We start from the raw sequence: 22,879 nt of genomic DNA, 5'->3' as shown, positions 1-22,879 counted from the left end.
TAAAGTGTTCCTGATCTTTTCACCCTGCCGCATTATTGTCAGGGCAGCTTGAAAAACAAAAAGGAATGCTAGCTGGATTGAGTCTCCCTGGTCTAGTCTCTTCGTTTCCCAGACTTCTGCACTAAAGAGATAATGAACTCAAATCCTTCTCTTTCAGGCATGCCAAAAAAGGTTTAGGACCAACCTCCATCCTGTAACACCCTAAAAATGGAGAGTGACATTTGCCTAACTGTTACCTCCGATATAGATGCCTTTAAGGCCCATGTGTTCTCTCAATTCTGGCAAACCAAGGTATCTGAAGACATTATCAGCATATTTATCTCATGTTCATTTTATTTTTTTTTTGCCACTTTAGTCCAGAGGCCGCACCTATATTTATTCAGAAACTTTGCCCCACTACTCTTCCAAGACAGAACTGTGACGTTGCTATGTAGAATGCTTTGTGCTTGGTATTTCTGTAAGCCTAAAAAATCTGTTTTTAAAATCCCGATTGTTTAAGACCTGTGTTCTGCTTATATGCATTAGGACAGTTAAGGCACAATAAGAGTAGACGTGAGGACAGTGAGAAAAAATGAGATTATGTATTGAGAAGTAAATAATTAAGACATGAGTTCTTCCTAGCATATAAGCAGAGTCCTAAAAGCTGTAATTGCTAATACAGCAATAAATCTGACACTTGAGGACAGTGAGCAAAGATAGATTGGCTCAGCCTGTAGAAAACAACTTAGAATGTTACCATTTCAGTAACTGTGGCCTTTGGAAAGTGGTTTGGAGTTTGGATTTTTAAAATCTGATGAAAAATGTGGTCACTGATAAAGGAGTCTTCTACTGGAGCAGGTGAACATATTCAGCTTTTATGTTTTTTCGTGATTCCTTCTTTGGTTTCAAGATACTTTGGGGAAAGACGCAGACTAAACATGTTCTCCATTTTAAGTACCTTTGAGAAAGTTGGCTGGCTCATACCCCTTGGCTCTAATTTCTGGAAAGCAGGCAATATGATCGCATATTTTGAATTTACTTGCAGAATCAGGGTAGAAAATTTCCTGATTTGCATGTCTACTGCTGTGGTTTGCTTGGCTCTGGAATTCAAAGCTGTTTTTATATAATATGTAGAATGCATGTTTCAGAGCAGTTTCAGGTTCACCAAAAATTAAGCAGGAGGCACAGATTTTCCCATAGATTTCCCACATTGATTTTTTCACTATCTGCAGTTCAGCCTTTTCTAGAATGTCATATACTTAAGAATAATATAGTAGATAGCCTTTTTTAGCTTGGTGGTTTTCATTTATTACTATATATTTACATTTCTTCCATATGAGATCTGGTATTTCAGTGGTTGCTGCATTGTAATCTGTTTCCAGTGGTGTAGAACTTGACAAAGTAAGTAGGTAGGTTCCCTACAGCTTCACCATGTTATATCTTAAATTGAGGAGGTGTCAAATAAATGCACCATACTGATTTTAGAGGGCTGATAAGATTAACCCTCTCAAATTATCCCAATAATTTAAACAGTTTTATAAATGTAAGTGAACACTTTATGATTATGAAAATTCAGTCATATAAGTAATGAAAAGTTAAGCCCAAAATTATTTGGTTCTCACCCCCACCCTCATATCAGAGGAACCCAATAGGAGAACTTATGCTGAAATTAACCATCTAAAGACAGAACTCAAGGACAGAGTTTAGACTCAATTCTAGCATTTTATATGTGGCATGGCATTTGGCATGCCTTTGTCATATGCTAAATGGTGAATAGATAAAAGCTTTGGTGGAAAGTTCACCTCCCATCTTTAGTCACCACCGTAAGGTTTGGTCTCCTCCCACACTCCTGGGGATATTGTCATGAATGGACACTAATCAAAGTGCCACACATCATTATTCAGTATAACGATATAGGTATTTTTGCAAAAAAAGGTAAAGGAATACACTGGGCATTTTAAGTTTTGATTTCTAGCATCCTTCTCGAATTAAAACGTTTGTTGTGCTATGGAAGGGATCTGTGTAGCAAGTAATGCAGCATTTTAGATTAATGCAAGCTTGTTTGGCTGACCTGGTTTTGTCTATGAAGATCCATTATTTTCTTGTTTTTGTTTGCTCAAACATGATGTTGCTATGACACTGTGTTCATAGCAATATAAACCAGATTGACAGAAGAATTTGTTTCTGATTTAAAGATTTATTTATTTAGGTAAGAGAGTAGCAGATAAAGAGGGAGAGATGGAAAAACAGATGTTCAACCTGCTGGTTACTCCCAAAATAGCAGTAATGGCTGGGCCTGGGCAAAGCTGAAAATCAGGAGGTTCATCTGGGTCTCCCATGTGGGTGGCAGGGAGCAGTTTGATTCACAGCACCACAATGTTGGCCCCCTCTGTTTTGACATTTAAACTATTATTTATGTATTTTTTTTGCTTTTACTTAGTTTGTATATTCATTATAGATTTTTTTTATTATTTCATTTTGTGACACAGTTTCATAGGCTCTGGGATTCCCACAATCCCTCCCCAATCCCTCCTCCCATATTGATTTCCTCTGTATTCTTACAACAGTACAGCTCATAATCACTCATAATCCCATTGTTGTGGGCATGGATCATGCAGGGAGTCCAGCATCTTATTGTCCAGATAAATTCAACAGTTTCATTGGGAGACCATCCCTGGTCTGAAAGTAGAGCTGGCAGAATATCATCCTCTCCAATGAAAAGCCACAACACAACTTCAACAACAGTTTACATCATCATGAGTGACCAATATGTTAGAAAATGTAAGTTCTTAACTACATCCTGTAACTACTTCATTGACATCTCAATTTTAGTTTATATATAACTGACTGCTATAAACCTTAAAATGGTTATAGGGTACTATTCAGCTGTCTCGTGTCCTTTTTTCTTTTTTTTTTCTTCATATTTATATTTAGCAGCTTACAGTATTCAAGCATGATTTTACTGAATGTTGTGAATTTTAGGATAATCCAAACAGGCTTTTGTGAGGGGATATTTTGCAGGGGGATGGGGGAAGGCAGAGGGACAGAGACCTCCCATCTGTTATTTCACTTTTCAGAAGTCTATAAGAGGTGGGGCTAGGCCCAATCAAAATTAGGAGCCCATAACTTGATCTAGGTCTCCCATGTTGTGCCAGGGACTGAACTACTTGAGCTTTCATTTGCTATCTCCTTTATCCATAGGAAGCTAGCATTAAGAGTGTAGGCAGAAGTCTTACCCATGCCCTGTTAAGTGGGATGTGAGTGTCCCACCAGTGTCTTCACTGTTATACCCAGTGTGCTCTCCATTACCGTAAATGTATAATAAGCAAAATAGTTCCTTAGGGGAGAAAATGGAAGAGATGAAGGATTAATGTGTCCAACACTGCTTTTTGCTCTCAAAGTGTTCTTTGGTACAAGTTTGAGAAAACTCTATAGTATGTTAGATATAGATGTGTTTTTGATTCATATTATCCTGTAAATGTTCTGTCTTACAGGTTTTGCATTTATGTATTTATCGTCATTAATCTGTCTCTAGCTATCATTTTGTAAGAGAGTTCATTAAATTAATCCAACAATTTCATAATTTTTTTTTGTTGTTTTCTGATAATACTTATTTGGAAACAGCAGATAGTCCATGGATTTTTCTCTGCCTTTTTTTTTTTTTTTTTTTTTTTTGGTGTGTGTGAAAGGAAACGTTTGACGTACAGAAGGGTCAAGTGCTTTTTTAACCTTTCAGCTTTCTAGAACTGATGAATTTTTCCAAAGAGAAGGTCTCTAGCTTTCAAGAGATGATTGAGTGATGACCTTTCATCATGTGTCTGCTTACTTCCAGCCCTCTGGTCCAACGTGGCATGCCACTGTCCTGTCAAGATCTAATGAAGCATGCAACTCCACGGGATTTATTCCTGAGATGCCCACAGAAATAACCATTTCTTTTCCTTGCAAGTGAGGGAAGTGGAGAGCAAGAGATCATAATCTGATCGTGGGGAAAAAATAAAAGCTAATCCCAGATTTTAATATCAGAGACCAGAGGCTTGCTCTTTAGAGCATGTAACAATTACATGTGAAATTCTTTTACAGATAAGATTTTAAAGGAGTCAATCTCAGGCCTTCATTTTTGTCTGACACAAGTTGCCAGGTTAGGGCTAAATAATATCACTTTGAAGAATAGATATTCCTCCCCCCCCCCATTTCCCAATGCATATCTTTCTTTTTCTTTTTTCATAGCTTGAAAAACAAACTCCCTGAGGCACCAGGAGCAGGCGCAAGCAGGGTGGTTTGGCTGCAGACCAGAGCAGCACAATGGATTTCTGCTTCCTTTCTGTTCATCGCTTTCTCCTTCCCTCCAAAGCACACACAAAGCTCTGCATGATTTTCTGGTTTCAGGCTCCAGTTTTGTAATTTTTCCACTGTGTGTTGGGAAGAAATTGAAATGCAAAATTATATGCCCTGAAACAATCATATTGTTCTGGGGGCATAGAAAGAAGAGTAGGTGCATGGATGAGTACGAGGCTGCTATGATCCACAATACCCATCCCTTGTTGCTCCTTGAATCTCAGGGTTTTTTTTTTTAATAACCCTTACTTAATTTTGCAAAAAAGTAGCTTAACTGCTGAGAAAATTGTGTAGAGGAAAGAAAATTTCTTCCTGATGAGGTGTTAGGCTCAACAGAGATGCAATGGTACACTGTGTAATTTATTTCTATCTGCTACTTTCTCTCCTCTGGGCACACCCCATTTTATCTGTACATCCAGTACGTTGTTGAACTAAGAATTTGGCTGAGCAAGAAGTAGAGAAAGAAGGATTTTAGTGCAAGTCTTTGTAGGTAATAGGGTTAGGAATGAAGATTTCAATATTGCTTCAGTGAGGTTAAAAAAATGACTAGGGTGATGACTAACGGTAACATCTAAAACGAAAGTATAGCTCTGCATTGTAGTAAGAATGAGTGATCTCGGCTTGGAAGAAGAGGCAAGAGGGTGGAGGAATCTTGGGTAGGAAGACTTCAGAACAAATAGACCTATAATGTTGGTATTTAAATGCAATTTACTCATTCGCTTCAGTAGATAAGTTCTTAATATGTGTGTCATCTGTGGGCAGAGCCTGAAGAATTGTAAGTGTTAATTTGTTTTAAGCAGTTTGAAAAAGAGCCATCTTATTAAACACTACAGTCATCTAAGTAAGAAATTAAAATAAGTATCTTTATCTCATAAGCTTGCCTGTAGGCCTCCCTTTAAAAAAATAGATTGTTTTTTAGGGCAATTTTAGTTTCATAGCCAAATTTAGTGCAAGGTACAAAGATTTTCCATTGACCCTCTGTTCCCTCCACCCCACCACACATTGCCTCCCCCAACATCAGCATCTTCCACCAGCTTGTTAAAACAGATGAACCGACCTTGAAATGTCATTGTTAGCCAAACTCCATATTCTACTCTTTTTTTAAAAAGATTTATATTTATTATTTTCTTATTGGAAAGGCGGATATACAGAGAGGAGAGACAGAGAGGAAGATCTTCCGTCCGATGATTCACTCCCCAAGTGAGTGCAATGGCCGATGCTATGCTGATCCGAAGCCAGGAGACTCTTCTGGATCTCCCACACGGGTGCAGGGTCCCAAGGCTTTGACCGTCCTCGACTGCTTTTCCAGGCCACAGGCAGGGAGCTGGAAGGGAAGCGGGGCTGCCGGGATTAGAACCGGCACCCATATGGGATCCCAGGCATGCAAGGTGAGGAACTTAACCACTTGCGCCACCGTGCCGGGCCCATATTCTACTTTTGACATTGCTTTTGGTGTTAGACAGTATCCTCTGCTATGCTTATGCATCCATCCTGCCCTCTGACTTCTAGCAAGTCTTTTTCAGTGCTTAGATATAAAACTATTAAACAATGTGGGCCTTTAAAAGGAAGGCATACAGCCATAGCTACCTCAGCACCAACCATATTTCCTCAAGTGCTATGAACTCAGAAGTATGTGCTCATTAAGTGTGAATATCCAGCCTCATCCAGGTGTCTGCCCCCATGGTGTGGGTTTGCAAGTCAGCTAAGTGAGTTTGGCATGTAAACTCCTATGAACCTACATCTTCCTGCGGTTCTGTCTCATGCCAAGTCTTTGATAAAATGAAATCAGCTTCTTATTTGGGTGTATGTGTGTTTTACTCCATTTCCCTGGAAACTTACTCCAATGAAATCATATCAAATGATAAAAATTAGAAGGTTGAATGTTTTAGGCCCGGTGTTCTACAGCAGAGATTCCTTTTTATTTTATTGTTTTTACACATTTTAAAAATAATTTTAAGGTTTTTAACACTGATTAAGCACAACTACAGAGTAGGGAAAAATAAAGTTGATTAAAAAGATGGATGAATCAATTCAATCTGTTTATACAATGGAGTGCTGCAGTGCACTAAAAGAAAATGAAGTATTTACACAACATGGATACATCTCAGAATCATATTTTTTATTGAAACAAGCCAGAAGCAAAAGATTATATGTTGTACAACACCATGGTTCAAGAATCCACACACACAAGAGTTTCCTATAGAATGTGGAGGTGAAGTGACTAATTCTCAAAGAATAAAATACAGGAAAGAATAGTAACTCTGTAGTGGGGAAACCTGACTAATACTACATAAACTAGGTAGTGAACTTTAATATTACTGTTGATGTCATGGCTATATTATGTGTTCTCTAATATGGGATGAAAGATGAGAAGGACATTTCCCTTTGTGATAGTCTCCTAAACCCATAATCCCAGTAGGATCATGACAGAAACATTAGGCAAATCTAGAAAGGAGGACTGACTGGCCATATGATACCTGGTCAGCATTCCTCAGGACTGTGAAGGTCATGAAAAAATCAGACTGAGACTGTTACAGATGACAACAGACTGGGGAGATGTAATAATTACATCTAAAGTAGTATTCTAGATTTGATTCTATAGCAGAAAGAAGCTGTTGGTGGAGAGAGCTCTAAAATCAAAGTACAACCTAAAATGTGGTTGTTAGCAGCATACCAGTATTGTTTTTTTTTTTTTTTTTTAGTTTTGACAAACGCAAGTTTATAATGGAGATAAACCATGATGTACAGTGGTGGAGTGTACAGTGATAGAGTGAGGATGTAAGAGAACTCTATTAGCTGCATTATTTCAGATCACTCCCCAAAAAGTCAATTTCAAAATTAATCTGAGAAGATGACTATCAAATAAAGGTCATTTCCACTGGAAATCTTTTCTCATGACCTTACATGCTTAGCCACCAATGGAATTAATGGAACTGTCATGTGGGTTGTGAGAGATTATTGCATAGTGGTTTTGAGTATAAACTCCAGGACTCTGATAGCTGGACTTTGAAGTGAAGCCCTCATCCCTTACCACTTGGATAGCTGTCAGCATATTACTCAATCTTTGTATACCCTGTTTTTCAGCTGTAAAATATTAGTCTGTCTCACACAGCTTTTGTGAACATACAATTTAGGATCAAAAGTCCTGAGTCCTTAACATAGTTACTGATACACAAGAAGTGATAGTAGTGATGGTAACGATGAAAGCCTCTGATAATTTTTCAAAACATTTATTTAATTTTACTTGTAAGGCAGATTTATACAGAAAGATCTTCCATTTGCTGGTTCACTCCCCTGGCCACAGCAGCTGCAACTGGGGTATTCCAGAGTTGAGAGCCAGGAAGTTCATCTGGGTCTCTCACATGGGTGCAGGATCCCAATGAATTGGGCCATCTTCTTTCCCAGGCCACAATCAAGGAGCTTGATCAGAAGTGGAGCAGCTGAAACTCAAACCAGTGCCCATTGGGAATGCTGGCACTAAAGGAAGAGGCTTAACCTGTTATACTATGGTACCAGTTCTAACTTTTTAAAAAATTTTATTTATTATTATTATTATTACTATTTTATGATACAGTTCCATAGGCTCCTGGTATTTCCCTTATCCCAGCCCCAATCCTCACTCGCCCTCAGCTCCTCTCTATCATTACTATAGTTCTTCATACACAGTTATAGGTCCATCATTGCAGGCATGGACAATGGCAGAGTCCAGCATCCTATTGTCAAGATATGGTAAACAGTTTCATTGTAAGTCCATCTTTGGAAGTAGAAATGCATACTGCATTTTATCCTCACATCTGCATATGTTAGTCTCCATTTCACAGTTACTGTACATCCCCTTAAATGAGAAGTCATAATACAAAATCAGTAATAGAAAGAAAAATAGAAATTTACAATGCCATGAAGTTAAATAACATGCTACTAGATATGACAGTCTCTATTACACAGTTACTATGCATCCCTTTAAATGAAAAGCCACAGAACAAAATCAACACCAGGAAGAAAGAAGAAATTAATACCACCATGAAGTTAAATAACATGCTACTAAATGACTAACGTGTAGCTGAAGAAATGAAAATCAAGAACCTTCTTGCAAAAAATGATGCTGCTATATGATCTATGAGTCATTGAAGAATTTAATGAGAAGAAAGTGTTTTGAAGAGATGAAACTAACAAAAAACATAAAAACTCATGTGATATAGTTTCCCCTGATCTTTGCGGGTGAAATGTGTCTCTTTTAGACAACAAATAGATGGGTTTTGTTTTATAATCCAGTCTACTAATCTATGACGTTTGATTGAGCTTAAGCCATTTACATTCAGGGTTAATATGTATGGGTGGTACTTTGCTCCTGTCATTTTAGGAATGGGTTGTTCATTGATTTCTGTTGTCATTTTACTGGGATGTTCTTCCCGTTTGCCTTTGGTTTTGTTTGGTGCTATTCCTCTTCTCTGTCAAGAGAACATCTTGAAGTATCATTTGTAGGGCAGGTTTGGAAGAGGCAAATTCTTTTCTTTACTGTGGAAGAATTTTATTTCATTTTCAAAGACAAAAGAAAGCTTTGCTGGATATGTTATCCTAGGCCGACAATTTTTTTTCTTTTAGAATCTGGTATGTCACTCCATTTTCTTCTTGCCTGTAGAGCTTGTGAGAGGTCTCCTGTGAGTTTAATTGGCATTCCTTTATATGTCAATTGCTTTTTTTCATGTGCATATTGAAGGATCTTTTCCTTATGTTCGATTGAAGAGAGCTTGATGATCATGTTTCTTGGTGAAGATCACTTTTGATCCAGCCTGTTGGGAGTTCTGTGCCCTTCCTGGATTTTGTTTCCAAATTCTTTCTCTAGATTAGGTAAATTTTCCTCTGTTATTTCATTAAATATATTTGTAAAACTAGTTTCTGTTTCTGCACCTTCTGGGACTCCCATAACTCATCTATTTGGCCTCTTAATAGTGTCTTTCAATTCTTAAATGCGTTCTTTGGCCTGCTCCAGCTCTGCTCCCAGCTTTTTGTTTGCTTCCCCCTGATGACAGGAAATATCTTGCAATTCTGAGATTCTGAGATTCTTTCTTCTGCTTGCTTCATTCTATTTTGGAGACTCTCCATTGTGCTTTTAATTTGCTCTACTGTGTTCTTAATTTCTGATACATCAGCCTTGATTTGCTTTATTGCTGCTATTGCTTGTGTAAAATATTCCTTAAATTCTTTTAACTCTTGCATGTGCTTCTCATTGTTGATCAGTAGTTAAAATGTGTTTTCTGAATTCTGTGCCCCCCATTTTCTTGATGTCTTCCTCAGTTAACTCTGAGATTGGCATAGGGTTTTGCTCCTTTGCAGGGGAGTTTTCAGTAATATTCATTGTGCCTTTGTCTCTTCTTTTGCTTTTGGTCATTGTACTTCTGGTTAGCAGAGTCTTCTTGGGGCAGGTTTCTAAGCTGTGCCACCCACAGGTCTACAGTTTGATTTTACTGATTGCAGTTGGTACATGGCTCTTTGCTTGCAGCCACTTGTGCCACAACCTCCGGCGAGTTCCAGGTCTGGGTTCTTATGTTCGATTTCCACAAGGAACTTCATAGCCCCAACTCCTGGTTCACCACTCTCCACCTCCTGTGATACCGTGCTGAGGCTGCACCGTTGTCTGCAACCTTTCTCCCACTCCGGCTGGAGCAGGTCCCAGGATTAGAGAGACACTAGGTGTCCTATATAGCTAGGTTGTTGGTGGCACTGATCTTGCCGGAACCTGTTGGATATTACCTGGGTGCCACATGGACCTATTTTTACCCGTACGATGCTACAGTCGGTATTATTTTCCTGCGGGACCAGTGCAATCCACGGAACTCGGTAAGTTCTTGCGAGCTCAGCACATGCGCAGTTCACTGTTGTCCCCTGCAGTCCCAAAGCTTTTGCCACAGTGTACAAAAATGGTGCCTGACATACCCCAACTAGAGTTCTTGATCTGCCGGCATCAGATCTGAGGGCTACCTGGACCTGTCTTGGGTGGAACCTGTAGAATGCCATGATGATGCAATTCACTGAGTCAGAAAGTTGCTTGGCTTGCCTTTGCCTCGGTAAGCAAAATGGCGCCCAATTTGGCTCTAGGAGGCTGACTGGGCTGTGAAATCCACCCTGTTCTCACGCTGCCTATCTGTGATCTGCTGCTCTGTTTCTGCTCCTGGTCAAATCAAACAGACCAGCAGGACGGGCAGTTCTTTGTGTGGATTTACCTCCCAAGCTCCCAGTGAAAGTCCCTTCCCACCTGGTTGCTGGTGGAGTTCAGATCTCTGTTAGCTGAATGCTGCTGGAGTATCAGTCACTACAACACCATACTGTTGTGTCTGCTGCTTTCCTGTGTCTGTCAGTCTCCAGGTATCTTTGTGCTGTTGTTCTGTCCTCTCCTATTATCTGGAATATGTCCTCTTTGCTTCATCCTGATTAAATGTTTTTCCATCTGTTTAAATGTGTCCTTACCCTATTCTGTTATCTTGATTCTCCCTTTTTATAACTCACATCATGAATACTTAATTTGTGTGTCACTGCCTCTTTTTTAAAGATTTATTTATTTTTATTGAAAAGCATGTTTACAGAGAGAAGGAGAGACAGAGAAAGATCTTTTATCCACTGATTCACTCCCCAAGTGGCTGCAACAGCTAGAGCTGAGCCAATCTGAAGCCAGGAGCCAGGAGCTTCTTCCAGGTCTCCTGTGCAGGTTCTGCGTCCTGACTGCTTTCCTAGGTCACAAGTAGAGAGCTGAATAGAAAATGGGGCAGCCAGGACATAAACTGTCACCCATATGGGATTCCAGCATATGTAAGGTGAGGACTTTAGCCCGTAGCCTACTACGCTGCCCCCTCCTGTTTTTTTTTTTTTTTTTTTTTTATTATTTACATGGTGAGATCTTTGAGGACAGAAATCATGCTTTCATAGCATCCTCATGTTTGATAGATAATAAATATTCAATAATTAGTAGATTGTGTGCTGTGCTATGGGAGGGTACTAAACTGCTGCTTGCAATCCTGGAAGCACAAATTCGTGTACAAGTTTGAGTCCTGTTACTCTGTTTCCAGTCTAGCTCCTTACTAATGTGCACAGGAAGGCAGGAGATGTTCCAAATACTTGGATCCCTGCTACCCACGTGGGAGGCTAGGATGAAATTCTTGGCTCTGGTTCCTTGCTTCAGACTAGCCCAACACTGCTGGTCAGGGCATTTTGGGGAGTGTACTAGGGGATGAAGGACCTCTTTATTCTCTCTTGCTGTGTGTTTGGTTTCTGGATCCACACATACCTGGAATGTTTGTAATTATATATACTGCTAAATTCCAGGCTTGGATGAGAGATCACTATCAATTGATCAGGACTGTTTGATGTTCTATTCAAGTTTAGTTAGCAATGGAAACACATACATGAGGTTTCTGATGCCTTGTCACTGAAACTCGACAGTGTATATACTCCAATATATTCATATATCTGAGAAAGCTTTCTTGAAATTCATGAAACATGATTGTGAATTAAAATTATGCGTAGATTTCAAAAATTTTTGCACCAAATCTGTTATTTAATTTCACTTTTTCATGACCTTTTGTAAGTATCCTTGTGTTTATTTGAAGTCATCTGAAAATAAAGCTGCAGATGACATATTACTAAAGGCAAGTTCTTGAATTCTAAGAAGGTAGAGATGATAATAAAATAGGGATGTTGGATAATCCGCTTCTCTGGAACATTCAGAAAATCTGTCTTACAAGCACAATATGTGAGACTGGCTTAATTTTCAAATGGTTTGTTTATTTGAAATACTGAATAAGAGTGAGGACGAGAGAGAGAGAGAGAAAGAGAGAGAGAGAGAGAGAGAGAGAGAGAAAGAAAGAGAGAACCTTGCATCACCAATTCACTTTCAAATGGCCAGAATGGCTAGGATAGGACTATGTCAGGAGCCAGAACCCCATCCAGGTGTCTCACACGGGTCAAGGACTCAAGTACTTGAGCCATGTTCTGCTTTCTCAGTGCGTTAGTGAGAAGCTGGATTGGAAGTGGTGTAGCTGGGACTTGAACTCATGGGATGCTGGTACCTACCACAAGCAGTGGGATAACCCACTACACTATCCCCAATCGTCAAAGCTTACACAAATGCAAGCCAAATTTTGTAAAATATTTTCAAGCATTCTAGGAATAATTGCTTTTTAAGGATACATTGTAGTCTTAGTTAATTTCAAGAGGATACTTAAATAATTTAAAACATTTAAAATGTGCAAGGATCTGTTTTTATAAGATAATGTATTGAGAAATGGAATTTAGTACTATTGATGGTAATGAGTGAAAACTGAGTCTGATTATGAGGTTGTGACCAGAAAATGTACCAAGGAGAGAGCAAAGAAAATAAGAGGAGGAGGATTAATTTATTTGTAATTCAATTGTTGTTCATATTTGACCATCCCGAGGTTCATCCATTAAGTTTCCCTTTATTCAGTACCCATGGGGGAAAACTTTAAAATCTTGATGTACTTATCAGATTTAGCAAGTAGTTATCCAAATTCTTTGTTAAGTAACAAGAAGGTATTTTGGCTAGAGAATATGTTACTAATGACCCAACCACTGGCTGGAGAACTGTGATGTTTATATGATAATGTAGCCCTTTCCAGTGCGCTCCTTTTTTTTTCGAGGTCGATAGAACAGTCAATCTCACATGCTGGTGACAAATTTGGAAGTGCAGAGCCTCCTCACATGATTCAGGCACCTGAATCATATTATTTTTTCATGTGGTCTTTAATTACAAGGGATATCAAAGTGATAGTTGTGTCCACTTTTACCATTCCATCCCAGGCTGTGAATTACCACATGGTCAAGTATAAAGGCTGAGAACATCATCCTAATTTTGTGAACCAAGCTGCTTGACAATAGAGGATATGGCTGATTCGTTTTTTCTTTAGATTACTGTTAAAATTGAAAGCTAAGAAATGACTAATTACAAAACCCTACTTTTCAAAATTGCCCAGGATTGGAACTGACTAGACGTGGTTCACGGAATTCTGGATGCTCTGGTAATTACAGTTCAAAACTCAATTTTCTGTTCTCATTTGTCCTTTTAAAATACTTTCATCCCTCATTTATTCTCTTCCACCCAGTGTTTAGGGGTTATAACTTTTATGAGTAAAATTTAGTTTTAAATGGAAGAAAATTTAGCTCCTGCTACCATGGTACTAGTTAATCATAAGTTTGGGAAAAAAAGCTAACATACTGGGTCAGAGAGCCAGCATTAAAATGTGATGCGTTTGGGGAAAATAAATTAAAGAGGTCTGGTGTAAAGCTTGCACTCTGGAGCTTTTCCTCTGCAGTCTGTCATCGGAGGCATAAACCTGTGCCCTTGTGTGTACCCAACTGCAATGTATCTCTTCTATCTAAAGCTACATAATTATAAGGTTCCATAGTCCCTTGGCAGATTGAATAAAGGGTTACTTTAATTTCTTTTCATGGGCTGTAGATGTATATTGTGTTCTGTGAAGATACTGTATACAGTTCTGCGGTAAGGCTGACTTTAAGCATTGCATGAATTAATATTCCTGTTTAGCTAACAGTAACATGTGATTGGCTCAACCACACACTTTTTATATAATAAACCTTATCTGTAGGATGTAGGATGAGGGTGTAATATTTTTGGTTCATCATCATCTTCATTGCACAACCCAAATTGTAGACACTCATCACTTGCTTCTAGACCAACATTAAGGGCATTCAGTGATATAAACAACATTTCAGTCAGAAACATACAACTGGATACCATTAGGTATGAGTAAGAAAACCCCAGTTGTGAACATTGTGACCATTTGGGGAGTGAACCAACAGATGGAAAATCAATCACTCTCCATTTGCCTTTCCAATGAATAAAATAAATCTTTTTTTTTTAAGATGTGTTTATTTTTATTGGAAAGACAGATTTGCAGAGAGAAGGAGATGCAGAGAGAAAGATATTCCACCTGCTAGTTTACTCTCCAAGTGGCCATAATGGCCAGAACTGAGCTGATCTAAAGCCAGGAGCCAGGAGCTTGTTTGGGGGTCTCCCACGCAGGTTCCTGGTCTCAAGGCTTTGGGGTCATCCTCCACTGCTTTCCCAGACCACAGGCAGGGAGCTGGATGAGAAGTGGAACAACTAGAACACAAACCACTGAGGCAAGTGCATTTCTCCCAGATGTGATAATGCTTTAGAATGATGGTTTTTTTTTTTTCCACAATGAAAGCCAGTCCGTTTATTACGGAGTACCATACATGAGCTCCGGCTGTTCCACTAGAACTTCTCAGGGAAGGCCTCCATTTCCTCCATGATCCTGTTCTCCATGAGCAGTGCGAAGTTACTGTCTGTGTTCTGAAGGTTATAGCTCACAAACACCTGTTTGTTGGTCTTCCTGGCTAGGCGCTGGGCAAGGCCGGTGGAACTCGTGTCGGAAGCGTCTCCGAGCAGGTGGGTAGACACGGGGATGGAATCGTAGCGGCTGCACATGGCCACGGCGAGGTTGCGCAAGTGCGACGCAGTAGAATGATGTTTTGCTCTGCAGAGTAGGTGTTTTATTATTAAGAAGTCTGTGGGCATGTGTCACAGTTACTCCTCGTCTTGTTCCCCTTCTGAGTCATGTGTAGATTTATTTTGGATCTTCGCTGTGAAAACCTGGAGGGTCATAGCTAGAGGCAAAAGCTGTGAGTGTGTGTTTTCCCGAAGATTCAGCCTCCAGGAATCTTTTGCTCTCATTGTAGCCCATGGTTGGTGTATGTTTATCTACACTATCATTAAGTATTCCTATAGACTGCGGCTGTGGTATTTTCTCCTGCAGATGTTAACTGTATCTCTGGCTCCTGTCTTTAGAGTTCAAGTTGGTAGTTTGCCCCATAACCTCACTTGTCTGATTAATCAGTGAGGAGTCCTGATTCTCAGTTTGTATTTTTCTTGTTGTAAGGACAGAGGTGATAATTTCTGAGGTTTTTGTCTGTTGGAGCTGAAACTGTAGGTTTCTAACCTTCATTAATTTACGCTGGGTGTAGAATTACAGGTTGACTGTTTTTATTTTCCCTTTTGGTGCTTTTATGTTGTAATTCTGCTTCTGGGCCTGGATTTTTTTTTTTTGTTATGTACAGTACTCTTATTTTTGTTCTTATGTGCATAATGTGGTTTTTGCCTAAACCTGGCTGTATTGGATGTTTTCTCTTTATCATTTGTTTTCAGCAACTTATATGTCTTTTTGTGATTTTGTTTATACTTACCATTTGTTGATATTCTTGGTTCTGTTTAAGTTTATAGTTGGCACACTCTTGGAAAAATTCAGCCATTTTTTTCTTTATTTTTAAAAATTATTTGAATTTATTTTCTTCATTTGAAAGAGTGATAAAGATGGGAAGACGGGGAGAAGGAGAAATGCCCACAACAGCTGGGGCTAAATCAGGTTGAAACCAGACCTGGGAACTCCAAATCTGGTCTCTTGTATGAGTGGCAAGAGTCCAGCCACTTGAGCCATCACCTGGAAGTGGGGGAGAGAGAACTAAAGAGAGTAGGAACTAATGAATGAGGGTAGTTTGTGATCGCCTGATGTGAGAAGTCTTTCGTCCTGCTTCTGTTTCTAAAATCCCTCCAACAAGCAATGTGTAGATGAGCATATCTTCTCTTCACATTCTCTGTAATTGTGAGTCAATGAACTTGAGAGCTACTCCCAGTTTGAGGGCTGAATATGTATCTATCTTTCTTGTCCTCTGATACAGCCAACAAACCAGGAAGTTAGGTACAGTGTTTTAATATATTGAAGTCTGGATAGAAATATTTATAGAGACTGATTTATTTATTTGGCAAAATTTTAAGATTCAGTGACAGAGATCTTAGGTCCACCACAGAGATGGCAATGTTGCTGTCTGGAAAAAAATCATTGAACTAAGTTGAGGCCTCCAGATAACAGAGTTCCAGAACTAATTCTATCCCTTATGTGACTGGAAACTCACTTGATTCTTGGGGTTCTCACTGAGTCTCTCACCCAATTATGGGACAGGTTATGCTTTTAGTTGCTTCAGTGACACCAAATTAGAATGCGGTAGGACGTATTCTGGGTAGTGTAAATCAGGCTGAAGACCTCAAATACTTTCTCTCTCTCTCTTTTTTTCTTTTTTTACCTGCAACTGAGTTCAGATAAAAATTGGCTTCTTTGTGCTATAAATTTTAGGATCCAACAGGTGGGCTGTTTGTGTCCTGAATTGCTTCTTTTAGTTTAACTCTCAATCCTGGCTTATATGTTATCTGGTTTAATTACTGTGTTTTTGTATTTCTCAGATTCACTTTTTGTTTTCCTTTACTGTTTCGGCTCCTATGTTATTTCAAAATCTTTGACAAATCTGGTGCTAATGATGAGAAAGTTGTATATAAGTACTTTAAAGCATCATGTTACACATGGTAAGAACATACACATGCATTCTGTCACCTAAGAAAAATCCTTGAAGAAAGCAAGAAAAACCATAAAAACAGAACAAAATAACCATTGAACTTTCAGATATTTATATATTTAAATACATAGTTTTAAAAGCAAGTTTATGCATCTTTCTCTGAAAAAAAAATTAACCAAAAGAAAAGGCTGCTAGAAAGTGAGTAGAAACTTGGTTGAGCCAGAGGAAAATGGTGAGAGTCAGAAGTGACCATTTATTCTTCATGTTAGAGGGAAAACATGTTCCAAAGGAGATTAGAAAGTACCTTATGTTTTTATAGCACATTATTGAAGTGGAAGTTACTACACTGAATGAGAGCACCGCATTTCTAAGCTAAGCAACTTTCCTGATGCACTTGAGATGGCATGGGAAAGCACATTTTTATTTAGGATTGAAACAGCCAAAAGGGTTTAATTACTTTGTTCGTGGTATAAGTTCACACATCATTAAAACAGCGGATAAATGTTTCCTTGATCTGCTTGGCAGATGCAATTCTAATGCATTTGATCGATTATAGTAATAAACATGCCTGTAGTGATCCATGGCCTCCTAGGACTTCATAAAAATGTCTCCCAAGTTCCTGGTTCCCAGAGGAAGGATCTTTCCTAGCACTGTTCCTGATCTTGAAGGTGTTCCCTTGTCATCTGTTCTCATGGTGGGTGTGCTGGTCGCCTTGCATAGGGTTTGCTTCTCAACAGTATGGCTCAGGTGTATCCCTCCTCCCCTCTTTCTTCACGTAGACATGTGTTCATCGGGTTGAGACCAAGTTACCTTCTGGTTTCCTTAGTGTCCGATACTCTGCTGTCAAGTGCTAGATAAGAAACCTGCATCGAATTACCGTCATCTGCATAACTAAAATTCTATTGGAGGCTGACTCTTTGGGTTACCTCTACTGTGAGGGCTTACTTGGGGTGACAGAATCCTTTTATTCCAACTGTTCTGATTCTGTTCCTGCTTCAAATACATTGGCTCTGACTCTACATGACTAGGCATTTGATACTTAAGGTCTTACTCAAGGGGAGGGAAGGGTATGCCCAGGATGGGGACTCCATTCTGTGTAAATCTTTTCTATACTTCAAACTCTTAATTTAGCTCTTAAACCCTATTTGTGTTGTTCTAATTTGAGAATATCATCTCTAGGTCCTTGACTGAGACAAAATCAAATCACAGAACATTAGAGTTTTCTTTGAAATTAACTTAATGGGTATTTAGATTCCAAATCTGTTTGATTATTGTTTTTGTTTTGTAGCATGTATTTGAATCCATCAGTAATTTTTCCACTTTGCTAATGAAGGCAGCCAGGAATAGTGAAATAATATTTATTTTGTTATGAGAAAAGAAGTGAAAAAAACCAAGTATTATCTGTCCTGCCCATGTAATTGAGATACTTAGAGTGATCACATTTTTGTTTATGTAGAGCTATGAAGCATGTAGGTGATAATTTTATTTGAAATATCAGAATATACATTTTAGAGCATAATGGAAAAAATTTCAAAACATAGTCAAGTGAGTTTTGAAGGTACATTAGGGTATTTTTCATTAGCCAATGATATTTTAAATGTCATCACATTATTACTGTAATCATATGTTATATCATCTGCTGTAGTTAAGAGATTTGGAGGAATATTGAAACCTTTGTGAAAGGGGAAATACATTATGTGATTGCTTTGGTTGGAATACCTTCCTGCGTTTTTATTTGAGAAATACATAGAAAAGAGTGTACTCAGTTGGCATTGGGAAGACAACTCATTTCCTTTTCCTTTGTGAGAAGGAACATGAGATAAAAATAATCAGAATAAGGTCCTTAGGTATCAAAAATTAGAGTACTCACTAATTCAGAGCAAATGAGATCTATAGATCGTTAATTGCAACTTGGTGGCTTTTACAAGAATGCCTCATGTCGTGAGCATGTTGTCCCTTCACTCAATGGGTAGTGATTATCAGCGAGATTACTGTGATGTATCAGCTCATTTCCCTCGTTTTACTTTACATGTGCCAGACACTGACTCATACAATAGGGGAACAAAACAAGCTTGATTTTCAGAAATCAAATGCTTTATTGATTATTGTTCACAATAAAAACTGATTATATGGGATTTCGTGTATGTAGTATATAAGTGAAAGAAAAAGCACATGGAAGTACAACAACTTTTTGTAGATTTTAGATGCTAAACTCTCACTTTGATGTACCGCATTTCTGCCAAAATTCAGGGTATCACCTAAATAAAGGAGAAATATTAATGCTGTGGAAGGGGAGACTATTTTCTTGGAAAAACACTCCACTTTATCCTGAAATACGTCCTTTCCACACAAATGTGACTTTCACAGTAAGATGCAAAATCTTATATTTTTAATATTTATGGAGAAAACGAGTCATTTTGATGAATAATCAGGGAGTATGATCTGTAAGCCACATGCTACTGCTTATTTTTCAATAAATGATTTTTAGTAGCTCTAGAGATCAAAAGAATTGATTAGCTCTTTAAGTTGTTTATACTTGCAAAGTTAAATGGAGAATCTGACACAATTATTTTGATTTTCTGAGAGGCAATAAAACATGATGTTAGGGGCTTGGACTCTGCAGCTAGCTTGATTGATTTTGATCACAGCTCTGCCAGTATGATCTAGGACATTTTACTTAACCTCTCTGTGTTTGATTTTTACATCTATGGAATAAGAATATTGCTATTAACTAGATTTCCTAGATCAATTAAGTTACCACACACAAGAAGGGCAGTGCCAAATACGTAATAAGCACTGAATACATGCTAGCTCTTCCTCAGACAAAAGAAATATAGTTTCAGATTTAGGGGGCTAATATTTCTTGATTAAATGTGTTGCTCTTCTAATTTCAGTGTTCAAAAATATTTTGAACTCTGTTAATACTTGCTTAATGGCATAGTAGGGGAAATTTCCCAGAGAAAGTAACTCATCATTTTAGAAGAAATATTATGAACTTCAAAGTTAGACAGTTGAGTTCACACCAAAGCTCTCTTCCTTATTGATGCATGAACTTGGGAACAATGCTTTGACTTGTTAGATGCTCACTTGCCTCATTTTTTAAAAAATGGGACCAGTGTTACTCTGCAGTGTTCTGACAGTTTGTAGTATCAAATATTCTGAAATAATTCTGGAACCTTATAGGATCAAAACTGCAATTTGGTAGTTTTTCTTTTAACTCAACATCATAGCTGGAATCCCATCTCCTTTGAATTTGTCCTTTGGTCAAAATGAGGGAAAGGATCTAAGAATGTTGTTTTTAAAGTAGATTTTAGTTTTGAAGGAATCTTAGGGTCACAGCAAAACTGAGTGAAAGATACAGAAAATTTCCATTGTCTTCACCTTTTATTCTACCTGATTCATAGCCCTCTCAATTATCAACATGCCTCACTGAAATGGTGCGTTTCTTACAACTGTTGATAGATTGCCTAAAACCCATAGTGTTGGTGTTATGTTTTGTATGAATTTGGGGAAATATTTGTGAGTTAGGCCTGAATGTATCATTGTAGTATCGTATAGAATAGTTTCACTGCCACAAAAAATCTACTGTGTTTCACCTATTTTAGTTATTTTTGTTTTATGTGTTCCACAAGCATGCACGTGCACACACACATATATGTGGAACATCAATATCAGAAAGCATCCTCTGCAGGATCTTAGGGACAGTTCTAAGTAGAATTATCCAATGTATTCGGACAAGTACTAGGATGCAAATCCAAGTTTTCATGATATGAAGATGTTGAGCCAAGATGTAGCTTAGTATCCTGAGAACACTTCAGAAGGGAATAAAATATCAGTCATGTGTCTCATTAGGCATGAGAGCACCCTGGAGGTAAGGATTGAGAAAAATCATATTTGAGCAGGCAGGAGATGTAACTGATTTGTATCATGAGGAGCAGGTGTTTAGGATTTTGTGCAGTTTAGAAAGAGCAAGGCAGATTCCCAGGTTTTGGGGTTCTGGCACATTGCTCAGACTAGCAACAACAACAAAAATCAACAAAAAACCCCCAAACCCAAAACAAGCAAAAAAAAAAAAACCACCCCAAGAATGTCAATAGTGGTAACAAATGTTTAGCATCTATTATGTGCTATGTTTTTTATATTGTAGGCATTATTCTGCATTTTGAAGATGAGAAAACTAGCATTTGGAGAAACTAAAAAATTTGCTCCAAGTAATAAATAGAACTAGCAAGCAATGCAGTTGAGACGCAAGCAAGTCTGTCTTTTTGTTTAGGTACCTGGCTGCCATACCAAGGATACTAGAAGGAACTTGGTTTTCTAATGATGGACAAAATCTCTGCATCATGCTTAGGCACACTATCAGTCAAACCAGAGATTGAGCGTGACTGGATCCTGAGGCATAGTGATGCCCTGTAGCATTTTAACTGTCCAGAGCCGAAGGTCAGGATTTATTTAAAAGCCTGGGACTGGGTGAATCTTGAGAGGGCAGGTGAACTCAGAGACAGGAGGGAGTCTGCAGGGGAGCGACCTCACGATTTATTACCACAAACTCTCCCCTCCCCCCCGCTAATGCAGTACTTTAAATGGTCCCCTGAAGTCTGCAAAGTGCAAAGCATTAATGTACGGCTCTAAGTGCTTTTGCTGTCTAATTTGTTATCATGGAGTGACCAAGTAATACTTACGGTGAACAACAGGGATCCTTAAGTTAGGGGTATATAGAAGTATATTGGCAGTGTTTTATGTGGAAACTTTGTTCTCTGCATTTTACAAAAATAACTGATGGTCAGAAGCCCTCGTTTCTAAGGGAACTAGGAAAATGAAGGTGAATATCAACACCATATTGGAAATGGTGAAAAAAGGCATATATGTATCACTAAGGAAAGAATAGAAGCTTGATCTCTTAAAAATGAAGAAACTGATATTTTATGCTTAGGTACAGTGTCAGTCGAAGCCAGAGTTGTTGGGTGTCTTCATCTGATAATGGTGATGTCCTATATTTCTACAGACTAAGGTCAGGATGTACTTTGGAGTCTGGTTTTAAGTGAGCCCTTTAAGAGAAACAAATGTCCCCTGAGATTAGTTTTTGTGCTAAGAAAGTTCATAATTAATTCCCTTTTTGTTTTGGAACACAGACCAGACACTGTGTTGCGGATACTGCAGTTTACATGAAAGTTGAATTTTTGTGGGTGGTAAATTGAGGATTTGGATCTATCATACTGAATGCCGTTATTTTAAAAGATGTATTAATTGGAAAGACAGAATTAGAGGGAAATTCTCTCTCTCTCTCTCTCTCTCTCTCTCTCTCTCTCTCTCTCTCTCTCTCTAGATGCCAGGGCTAAGCCAGATTGAATCCAGTTACTAGGACCCAACTGGATAGCAGTGGCTAAACACTTAGGGCCATATTGGTAAGTTCTTAGTAAGGACCTGGACCTGAAGTGGAGCATCCTGGACATGAAATGTAACCCATGTGGGATGCTATTATCTTGGGAGGTGCTTATATCCACTACTTCTAAATGTTGACCCTTCATATTATTATCTTTTACTTAGAGTATTTGGGAGGCAGAGACAGGAAATTGAAAAGGGAGGAAGCGAGGGCGACAAAGAGAAAGAGAATGCTCCCATCTGTTGGTTTACTCACTACATGCCAGCAACAGTGGGATTGAGAGCCTTAGGACTCAAGCTAGTCCTCCCACTGGGTGTCAGAGATTCAGTCACTTGTTTGTCCTCTCTGCCTCCTAGGATATGTGTGTTACCCGTAGCAGGAAGCTGGATTTAGGAGCCAGAGAGGGGGTTATGTTGCTCGGGCACTCTGCCTATATTCGATTTGAGTATATTAGCCCGAGTCCTAACTGCTGGGAAAAATGTTCATCCCTGATGAGTCTTTGAGGATGCTCAAAGGCAAAAAGTTTTATTTAATATGTAGTAATCTGATTTTTAGCATTCTGAAAAATTTACATGATGGAGCTTGTTTAGTATCAGGGAAATTAAGCAGTTTCAAAAGAATTACATGAGTTTGTTGTTAATTATTACTATTTTTTTATCATGCTATCCAGTTAGAAAATTTTCTCTTCCATACTGTGTGAAGGCTTGCTTGAATCCATGATATTCTAGGATTAGACAAGTATCTTGTTGTATTGTCAAAACTGTGTGTGTTGGCATTCCATTT

The 22,879-nt window shown here is 38.5% G+C and overlaps 1 protein-coding gene across 1 annotated transcript; it reads right to left on the bottom strand.

Moving 5' to 3' along the window:
* Positions 1-14,513: 14,513 nt before the first annotated feature.
* On the bottom strand, positions 14,514-14,887 carry LOC121171571 (proteasome assembly chaperone 4-like). Its single transcript, XM_041003302.1, has one exon. It carries the CDS (start codon positions 14,885-14,887, stop codon positions 14,585-14,587), a length of 303 nt encoding a protein of 100 aa, XP_040859236.1. The 3' UTR covers positions 14,514-14,584.
* Positions 14,888-22,879: the final 7,992 nt, after the last annotated feature.

This window comes from Ochotona curzoniae, unplaced genomic scaffold (genome assembly GCF_017591425.1).
Source record: "Ochotona curzoniae isolate NIBS_2020 unplaced genomic scaffold, NIBS_Ocur_1.0 contig_1274, whole genome shotgun sequence".
Taxonomy (NCBI): Eukaryota; Metazoa; Chordata; class Mammalia; order Lagomorpha; family Ochotonidae; genus Ochotona; species Ochotona curzoniae.
This window is presented reverse-complemented; position numbering and strand designations above follow the sequence as displayed.

Excerpts from the sequence above, each read along its gene's own strand:
- LOC121171571 (XM_041003302.1), bottom strand. The coding sequence starts at position 14,887 with ATGCCCACAGACTTCTTAATAATAAAACACCTACTCTGCAGAGCAAAA.